This window comes from Halichoeres trimaculatus, unplaced genomic scaffold (genome assembly GCF_033239565.1).
Source record: "Halichoeres trimaculatus isolate MK-OKI-2021-1 unplaced genomic scaffold, fHalTri1.1 fHalTri1_scaffold_23, whole genome shotgun sequence".
Classification (NCBI taxonomy): Eukaryota; Metazoa; Chordata; class Actinopteri; order Labriformes; family Labridae; genus Halichoeres; species Halichoeres trimaculatus.
This window is the reverse complement of record NW_027437201.1, coordinates 12902928-12913271: the sequence shown is the minus strand read 5'-3', so window position 1 is coordinate 12913271 and position 10344 is coordinate 12902928. Positions and strand designations below refer to the sequence as shown.

The 10344-nt window shown below is 40.6% G+C and overlaps 1 protein-coding gene across 1 annotated transcript; it reads right to left on the bottom strand.

Moving 5' to 3' along the window:
* Window positions 1-1868: 1868 nt before the first annotated feature.
* Window positions 1869-9944, bottom strand: LOC141784934 (cAMP-dependent protein kinase type I-alpha regulatory subunit). Its single transcript, XM_074662911.1, has 11 exons — window positions 9769-9944; window positions 7543-7760; window positions 6339-6509; window positions 6154-6245; window positions 6004-6065; window positions 5873-5919; window positions 5618-5776; window positions 5452-5512; window positions 5134-5255; window positions 4512-4593; window positions 1869-4312 (listed from the first exon to the last, which is right to left on the bottom strand). Exons 2-11 carry the CDS (start codon window positions 7714-7716, stop codon window positions 4140-4142), a joined length of 1143 nt encoding a protein of 380 aa, XP_074519012.1. The 5' UTR covers window positions 7717-7760; window positions 9769-9944; the 3' UTR covers window positions 1869-4139.
* Window positions 9945-10344: the final 400 nt, after the last annotated feature.

The window sequence follows — 10344 nt, the reverse complement described above, 5'->3', positions numbered from 1 at the left end:
CTGAATTAATAAAGAAAAATTTTAAGCATTGGTGAATAGATTTATTTAAGACTGTGAGAGAGTGTGTGAGGGTTAAGTGCAACCTATTAAACAGTTGTTTAGTTTACTCCACCCTTTTTTCCAGACTTATAATCCTTCTGTCTCATATGAGTGTTTAAACAGCTTTACCGTTTAACTGTTAGCTAGCGGCTGCGCGGGAATATAAGATAAACCACTAAAACCACGAAAAAATACTAAGATTAAAACCACTTTACTTAGATATTCTTACTGTTATTGATAGGTACGTCGAAATGAAGCAGAAAATGAGGGGAAATGTGGCAAAACCGTTGAGGCCTAGCGTCGAAACAGCGACCCTTCGACTTGCAACCAGCGCGCGCCAAGCTAACTGACGCAAGATGACGTGGAGTGACCCATAAAACCGACTGATTACTGTGTCGTTTACTTTGCGTCTCTTATCAGACCTTTAAATGGTTTCTCCATGTGGTCTTCACCAAAAGGAAAAATCACAACTATTTTTACAAGGGTGTTCGAGTTTGTGGCTTATACCAAATAAAGAAAGCCAGCAGGGAGGCCGATAAGATCACAAAGTGTGCACTCTCTTCCGGAGGTGAATACCCTCATACCACAGGGTTTATACAGTTCATCTTCATAGAAAGCCAGGCAACAGGAATAAACAGAGTGGGAGTGTAAGGGCAGACTGAACTTTAAAAGCCCTCTCCACTGCACAGAAAAATAAACTTAGCTCGTAAGGGGTGAGTTCATTTGTAAATAAGTATTTTTTTTCTTTTTCTGCTGTTGTTTCTAAATGGAACAATGACCTCAGTTATCCAAGGTCATATAAATCCTCTTTATTAGGACAAAAGGAGTGATAGTCTGCTGAACTAGACAAATCATGTAGGAAATATCGGATTAAAATATCTCAAACCTGTAAAATGCAGGACTATTCGAAATATGTTCTTCCAGGGATTTGGAGCAGGAATAAACTCCAGAACTCAAGTTTATATCACTAAAAGCAGCTAAATATCTCCACCTTGTGGACGCATGACACGTTGCAGCTGCTTTGAAACATTTTAGCTATTTAAACAAGATTGTACTGCATCTGGAAAAAAAACGTAGATAAAGTTAAATATCCACCTCCAATTATTTTAAAAAAGGGAAAAAGAAATTTCATACGCCCTGCAAATCATAAACAAATCTCAACACTTGATCTTACTTCAAGTATTCAAAAAGTACCAACAATGTGTATTTTCAGTCTTAAACAGGACATGCAACCACAATCACAAGGCAGGCTCCTGACTTTACAGTAGTCCAAAAGAAGATCATCAACAGAGGGCCATTGCTGCAGAAGGTCAACCCTGAAAAGGGTGTCTGTTTCTCCTTGTGCTGCATCAAAGTAGATTAAAATAAAGTTGCCTGTAGGGGGGTAGTGTCACGGAAAAAGACCCCAGCCTTGAGAGAGATTGAAAAGAAAAGTGGATTCAAGATCCTTGAAGAGAGCTTGATAAGGAGTGGACTGGGGCTGATGACAGTTTCCTAAGAGCCAGAGAGGTCTTCAGGAAAGAGACAACATGTCACATTCCTAATATCAAGCCAGAGATAAATAAAACAACTTACCTGAGAAAAGGTGAAAAAAATACTTCATTTGCCGTGACGATTTATGGAGATGCCACAGGGATTGGCACCTACCCACAGCACCAAAACAACTTAGGAAATACCATTTGAGCTTATGGATTTATTATTTCTATTTTTTTTTCTCTGTACGTGTTCTAATTTCATTTTAGATCCACATTGTTTAAACTAAAGAAATGAAAAGATCAGAAAGAAAGTTATGAATAAGACTGAAATGAACAAAATCAGAGACAGAGGTGTATTATTTTTACTTTTTTATTGCTTAAACTGCCATCTGGAACAATCTATACCAAAAGGATAAACATCTTTGCACATAGAGGAGGTCAAACTGAATACAGGGTAGAATAGAAAAAGAATGGTCCTCTGATCACCTGCAGCTCTCTATGCTGCAAGCTAAACAAACTCGCTGAAGGTTTTTGGGCTAGCAGGAGTGACTGACAACTACTGAAAGCCCAGGTAAGGTAAGCTAAGGCAAACCGGGACGATTGCAGTGTGGTTAGAAACAGTTTGGACTAAAACTGATGATGGTGCTATTTACATGAAAACTGTAAGTGGACGAAGGGTGACGCGAACCCCTCGGCTAGAAACTGTCATTCTCTACGAATCAGGGTAAATGGACACAATTGCAAGTGTAACCAAATACAAAAGAAGATTCCCCCACACTGAATGAGGATTCAGATGAAGATGATCAATTAAACATAAAAGAAAAAATAACACTCATCACCATTCACAAAAACTCCTCTCACTAACCTGACTACCCTGCAATCGGCAACAAAATCAAATCCCCTGCACGCACAAACACACATCTCAATTCTTCGCACATCAAAGTGCTCTGATTGAGACAAAAACAGATGCATGAAAGCTTCTGGTAACAGCTAGTGAGGCAGGAATGAAGAGTTAAGCCTTTAATCCAGAAGTGTGATTTGGTAAAGATCTTTAAAAAACGGAAAATAAAGACAGACGTAACATTTTATGCCATCTAAATAGTCGTGAAGCAGTTAAGCTAGGGAGTAACAAACCAAATATTTGACAAAGTCCCTGCAGCTGCAGGACATGTTTTTTTTCTTATTCTTTTAAATACACGCCTCCATTCATACCGGATCAGTGGATGTCTAAAACATCATGCCAAGTAAGCATAGAGAACAGATCACAAGCTACTCTGATGAAAAGACAGCCACCTTTTCACCAGGTTAGAAGCAATGACACAAGTTTTTAAATAAATATCCCTTCACTCGGCTCGCTGTGATGCTTTCACACATAAATACTTCTCATGTCGTGAATTCCATAAAACAATCTCCTTTTCTGGTTTAAAACCTTTGACCCCATGATGTTTTTACACAATACGATCACATACTGGTTTGTTTGTTGTTTGACAAGAAGAAGCTTTTTTTCTTTGACTTTGTGGCACTGGACACCTAAAATAGAATTTATGGAAAAATAAGTGATTACAAAAGACAAACATGTTTTATTTAAGATCACCATCACTCCAAACCATAAGCTCATCATTAAGTCGATGACAATAACAGAACTGTGATCATTTTTAACTATACTATGATAACATTTTTGATTACAAACCATAGCAGAAGAGTGACCAAGTTATTTGGTTTATACTGAAAAAATTCAATACTGAAATACATTTAATACTTTTTTTTAAACTTCTTTTTTAAATATTTTTTCCCTTCGAGTAGTCAAGGCAGTTCTTGTATGGTTGTTCTACAGATTAGAGGACAATAAGGGAAACAACTACTGTCTGTTTGGAGCCTCAGAAAGGGAAGAGAGCTCGCGCTGCATTATCCACGGCTATGCATCCTTGCAATGTGATGATAATCAACATTTGGCACTAGCCCGGTAGCTGCACAATTAATGAAATGTTCTGAGAGCTTTCTGGAAAGAAGCAAAACAAGACTCCAAAAACCCCAAAACAACCATCAGACAGCTGAAACCTGAAAGCTAAATTTGATACAACCACAGATGCTCTTCAGCGTCTAGCTTCGCTTCTACGCTGTTTGTCTACTCAAGCGGATAGAAAAACTGTGTAACGGGGAAAAGCAATCCTCTCTTCACTTCCATCAACAACACAAGTGTGTAACAAGCTCCCAAAAACACCACTGAAAAGGTTGATTGTCCTGTCTCATCGGTCCGAGACCCTAATGTTCCAGATCTCCTAACAATCCTGCTCTGTGTTTACGTCTAAAAAACAAAGCGTAACCAGCAAATACATTTATATAACATAGGTAACGTGATGTAACTGTGCCTACAAGGTAGCATACAGCAGCTGGTACAAGCGCTGGTGAATGGCTGAAAGTCACCTCAGCGTGATGGGTTGAAACACCAAAAAGAATCTCTGTGTGGAAACAAAATAAGAGGGAGAAAAGCCAACAGAAAGAAGAAGAAGAACAAGTAGAAGTAGAAGAAGAAGAAAGTGACGAGGAAAGCAAATTGCATTGGTGGACCCTGGGTCTAAAAGGTGGGAGGGAGGGAGGTGGGAGAGAGAAAGAGGGCGCCCCCCTTCAGACGGAGAGCGAAACGAAGCTGTTGTACTGTTGGATGTTACGTTTGAGAATGTCTGAACAGGGACCCAGGACGCGCTCGAAGCGAGGCCGGTCCAGCTTGACACACTTCAGGGGGCCGCGGGCGACCACAGTGGCGGCACGGGGGCGGTTCATGAGCAGAGCAATCTCACCTGGAGAACAAATGAACACACACACAAACACAAGCACGCACACACAAATGTGCTCATTAAAAAACCTTGAAACCAGTTGCTCTGCGACAACATGGAGCTAATTTACTAGCAAAAGAACAACAACGGTATTTTCTTAATTTAACAAAGCAATGAATTAATAAACAAGTCTGCATTGCTGTGATAAATCTTCAGTTCTTACCAAAGTAGTCAGATGGTCCTAACCTCCCCACTTCCACAAACTCCTCGTTCTCTGAGCGACGCTGCAACACGGCTGCAGAACCCTGAAGAACACAAACACACATCTTCTTAAAACAACTGATCATACTGAAAGATCTCTGTCAATTCAAACTTAATTTGTCATGAAAAATTCATCAATTTTCAATACTGAGCTACTGGAATATTTGATTCTCTGCCCAAGTTGCCATTTAGTTACTTTTATGACATAGTGTTAAGTCTTAAAGGCACAGTTAGGAGTTTTCATGTGTTGATCTGTTGAGGACTCCATTTCCCATGACCACCATCCCTCACTACCATAAAGATGAGGCTATTCCTGAAGGGAACATTTATTGTGGATCAAATGAACGGGATACAGTATTGTATATCTTCTTTAAAAACAATTTTGTAAAAACTCCAATATCTAACAATACCGTCGTATCACCACCAGAGGGCAGACAAACAAGATTAACAAACAGTTGTAAGAGTATTAAGACCCACAATGGAGACTGACGAGTTACAACAAGGAAGTCTCAGCAAGTCAGGTAATGTTCTGGTTCTGTAAATCACTTTAACAAAATCATGCGAGTGGAAGACAGATAGTTTACCTCCAAGATGATAAAGAACTCGTCTCCAGGCTCACCCTGCACGACAATCTTCTGTCCGTCCTCAAACTGGACGGGCTCCAAAGCGTCTGCAACCGTGAGACGCTCCCATTTATCAAGAGACTCTGAAACACACAAAGAGGATGCAGAGAAGTCAGTGATGTGACAGAAACTTGTTAGGAGAGGGCTGTGCCTGCTATCAGCTTTATTCTGAGCAGAGATATTTTTAAACAGTTATTTTTAATCCCAGGACCAAGCAAGATACTTTTTTAATCTATTTTTAGTTTCTGAGCTACGACTGGTTTCATAAAATAAACTCACCTAGAATGGAAACTTTCCTGAGGAATTCCTCATACATCTTCCTCTTTCTCAAAGTGCTTCCCTGTAAAAAGAGGGATATTTCTTATGAGTGTAATTACAGCAAAATTAAACTCTGTCATTTCCAAACCCAGCGTCACAAACAACAACCTTGCTCCAGACTCCTTACCATGAGTATTCTCCTGTAGCTGTCTCTGTCAATGCCCCACAGCTTCACATTGGTCTTAGCTCTGACTGTGGCTGCCCTTGGAGTGCCGTATATCAGAGCCAGCTCTCCAAAACTGCCCCCCTCCCCGATGCTGGTCACCCATTCATTGTTCACATATACCTAAAAGAGAACCGAGGTAGAAACCAAGGCGTTAACCTCAGATTATCTTATTGGTTGATTAAAATTGTTTTGATAAATCCATGATCAATAACTCACATCCATCTCCCCTTGGTCAATAACGTAAAAGTTGTCCCCTTCATCGCCTGGATGCAGAAAACAACATGGTTAGCATCACACAAAGGAATGCCATAATGTTTCACTTCATTCTATAAAAAACGTGATCTTACCCTGCAGAATAACCGTTTCTCCTGCAATGTAGGTGACTGGGAACATTGCATCAAATATGTCACTGAAAAACAAAGAGAATTTGTGGTTGGTATGATCATCAAAACTTGATGTGTAAAATCTAAAATAGACACCCTATCTAGAACAGGCACCTCCTCTCGTTGTCGTCCAGGTGTGAGAAAAGAACGTTCTTCTCGATGGCTTTGGCCAAAGCTGCCATCGTCTTGTAATCTTTTGGAATGACCTGAGAGAGGCACACAGGCGACGTGTGTCAAAATGCAGTCGCTGACTTTGGAGTTCAGCAAAACTGATCACGTAAATTCTGATGATGCAGTACCTTTCTGACATAAGAGGCTGCATCCTCCTCCGTGTAAACTTCAGCGCTGAATGCTCCTCTCCGCCGACGCCCCTTCACCACCGGGTTCATGGGGGGAGAGACCTCCTCATCACGGGAGTCTGAGCGGGAACTGCTGGCCTTCTGCTGGTTCTGGATCTGCTTGGCCTCCTCCTGGAATAAGGGCGGGAGTCAGGGAACAAGAATAAGGTTCAGTGCAGGTTAAGTTCATTTAAGTTAAATCTAGGATTATTTTTAAGACCTTCTTCATAAGGTACGGGTTAAAAAAAAATACAAATAAACCACACAACAAAGATCTTATGAATTAAAGGTACATTTAAAAAAATGGAGAAACAAAGCAGAGGTGAGGCAGAGTTTAAATTATTTAAAGCTTTAATTTAATAAATAAATGTTTTTATTTTTACATTTGACATCACTAAGTCTGAAGATTTTAAGGTTCTCTGAAACATCATCAGGTTTTCCAAAGCATGTTTGTTTGCTTGTTGCAAGTAAATTCAAATGTTCTTCCGACTTCTGAGTCCTTGCAACAGCTTTTTTGTCTAAGTGAACCAGAAAGACTGCTCTCTGCGATCTTCTGAAAGTCTCTGGAACAATACTGCACTTTAACAAATACTTATCAGCCAGTCTCTGAATATTTGCATACCGGCTGTAAAGGTACTGCTTAGTCCACAAACCAAAAGTTTTATACAGGAGCTTTAACTTTTCATGTTTCATTTTTTTCTTACCAGCTGTATCTTCGTCCTGATGATTCCTCTCTTCAATGGGATATATCTACCATGAATTCAGCTAATGGTTGGACGTAATCTAATCCTGTATCATATATTTTAGTTCACTTTGCAGATTATTAAATTGATAGCAACAAAACGCTGATAAAAGAAAATAATGAACATAAATGAGCAGGATTAACTCAATATTTAAATGAGTTTTAAAAAGCTAATGAAAATTTTACAGCATGATTTTATAGTAACCAAGTGTTGATGGGTGCTTAGTAAAATAAGAAATCAAACATAGAATGAGCAACAGTAAACTAGAACATTTAATAAGAGCAAATATCAGCTTGACATATTAAGAGACCTGTGTGAAAAATACATTTAATAAGCTTTCACTGCTCAATGATTGAGTTTCTGTTCACAGATCAGTGAGGAAAACCAGAATATCACACACACATTCACACACAAACACTAACCTTCTCCAGCCTCTCGAAGTACTCCCTGAGGAAGGCCATGGGCCGGTCCGGCCTGGAGGTGCACAGCTGGACAATGCAGTCCTTCAGCAGCTGTTGAATGTTGTGTTTCTGCACGTACTGCTCACACTCCCTCAGGCTCCGCTCCTCCTCGCTGCTCGTGCTTCCAGATGCCATGACGACAAACGGCGACCCCTGCTCTGTGACCTCTGACCTTGGTGCTACGGAGAGTGGACAGTAACGGGGGGAGAAAAGGGGAAAGAATTAATTCAGATGATGGGAATATGACATGGAGCTGAACAGAGTAAGGTCTGTCTGTGTGTTGAGATGAAAAATGGATAGACAGAAAACATGAGGACGTGAGAAAAATAGAGCCACAGTGAGAGATGGGGTGTTGTTTGGCAATGAGAAGAAGTCTCAGTGCTTCTCAGTGTCAGGAGTGAAAACTGGTCATATGATGTGATCACACATTTCTGACCACAGACGAGAAACTAGGACACACAGCAGGCATGTCCTTCTTTTATTTACTTAAAACAATTTACTTTTGAACCAGCTTGAATGGAGGCCTTTCACTTTCCGAGGCAAGACCTAATTAAAGATGACTGGTAAGAGGAAGCCTGCGAGTCACTCTGCTGTGAAACTAAACCAAAAACACAAATGAAAATGTTTGATGTTTCAACACTTGAACACACTATACTGCTGCAGAGCAAACTAGCTTGACAGATCCTAGATCATGTGATATAAGCTTCTTCAGAAAGCTTGATCTCACAGTGTGGTCTAAAACAGGAAAGCCTGAGAAGCTCTGATGTACCCAGCATGTGCAGTGAAGATAAGTAATTAAGTGTTCACGTCTGAGGAAGCACACAGACAGACAGATCCCTCCTATCCTTGCAAGTGTGTCATGCATGTGCATCATTTTAGTGGCATTTTGATGATTTTTCACCAAAAAAGAATGATTACTTGCTGTGTTATCAAAGATGACACTTGCATTGAAGTTATTTAGCTAACTATGATCATGAAGGAAACTTGGCGGCTTGCATTTATCGAAACCCACCACCAGAAGTGGTAGTTTTACTTGATCGCCAACTTACAGAAACTGTGGAGACCTTTAAATATCTCAGCACAGTTCGTGACAGCCAGCTTACCTTCCCTGAAAACACTGAGTATTTTCAAGAAATGCTCTCAGAGCCTCGGCTCTTCACTGACAGGACAGGGAGGAAACCCCAGAGCATCTTAGAAGATAGTTTTCGTCCTCTGCACTGCCAGTTGGAGCCAAAGGGCTAAGGGGAGACACTACGCTGCCTCTCTGGCTACAAAAAATGAGTTTAGGAAATCCTTCATCCAGAGTGCCATAAACATCCTTCACTTCATATAATGACGTAAACTGTTTTTGATTGTAACACTGCTGTTCTGCCTGTTTGTTATATTGATTGAGTGAATGGTTTCTGGCCCACGCCGGGCTTATGGGGAGCCTGAGAAAATGGGTAATCAAGATTTGTTATATTCTATTGTAGTCAAGAATAACTAAGTGACAGGTGATACCAACGTCATACCAAGTGGTATAAATTCAGAGCTTCATCAGACAAAACTCCTCTGAATTGTCTATGGTTTAGGTTTATCTTGAAGAATCTGAGCAGGTGAAATCAGCCAAACATCAGGCAACTCCTTCATGTAGTTCAAACTGCAGCACCGCCTGCTCTGTGTACTGAGAAGCGGGCTGTCAATTTAATTACAGAAAACACTGCGATGCACAAATGACCTTGCTGAGCAGTGATGACGGGCCATACTGGAAAATACATGATAAAAACCGTCTCATGGTCCACAATGGTGAATGATTTTGATTCGTTTAGACGGAGTAAAGCTAATGCCCTGTCTGTAATACCGTCTAGGTCAGGAAAGCTTCATGAAGCGACTGACGGCTGCAGCCTTGTGACTCGTAGCAAGCGGACTGTTGCTAAAACGCAAACTACGCTATACTTGAATGACAACTGAACATCAGGCAGAAGTGTTAAATGGCCGTTTTGAAGTTAGTCTTTGACTTATCAGGCCTACGTTGTGTCCCTGACTGTTTCTAGTTCGATGCATAGCTTGCTAGCGCGGTGCAAAGGCAAAGCTCTCCTCCAATGACGCCATCTTGAGTTGTATCATAAACAAACGAGAGACGGAGGAAACAAATTTCACCCACCAGAGGTCATGATATGTGTTTATCGAAAAAACAAGAGTACTCACGAGAAAGAGTGAATTCCTGCCGAGCCCTTCGTTAGAGACTCGGGATGGGTGATATTTCTCAAGGCGTACCGTTACCAGATCCTCCTCGCTTCGATTTTTTTCCCAAGCCCTGGACCGCTGCCCCACCGGATACGGCTGAGAACCAATCAACGGCCTTCGCTGACGTCAATCCTCCCAGTTCTGACATGTGAGCCCGTAACCCTTGGCAACCTTAAAGGGGGCGCACGGAAGCCGTGACGTCAAGGAAATAGTTCAAAAAAATGAGCAAAAAAATCGATTGTTATCTGATTAAAGTTTACATCGATAACATGGATCTCACTATGAATTTAAAGATGCATTGACTGGTTCACTTCAGTGAACAGGGGCTCTGTGGAACACGGGTATTTCTGAAATAAGCTAGCTTTGGTAAAATAAAAACGCTAGTACTCAGTATGAGAAAGTACTGTTTGTTTTGTGAATGCTAGAGCGTAAAGGCTGAAGTTAGTATAAAATATTAATCAACAGAAATGAACTATTATGTGTGAAAATGATATCAACTATCTATACAACAATTAAATAACTATCTATATAGCACAT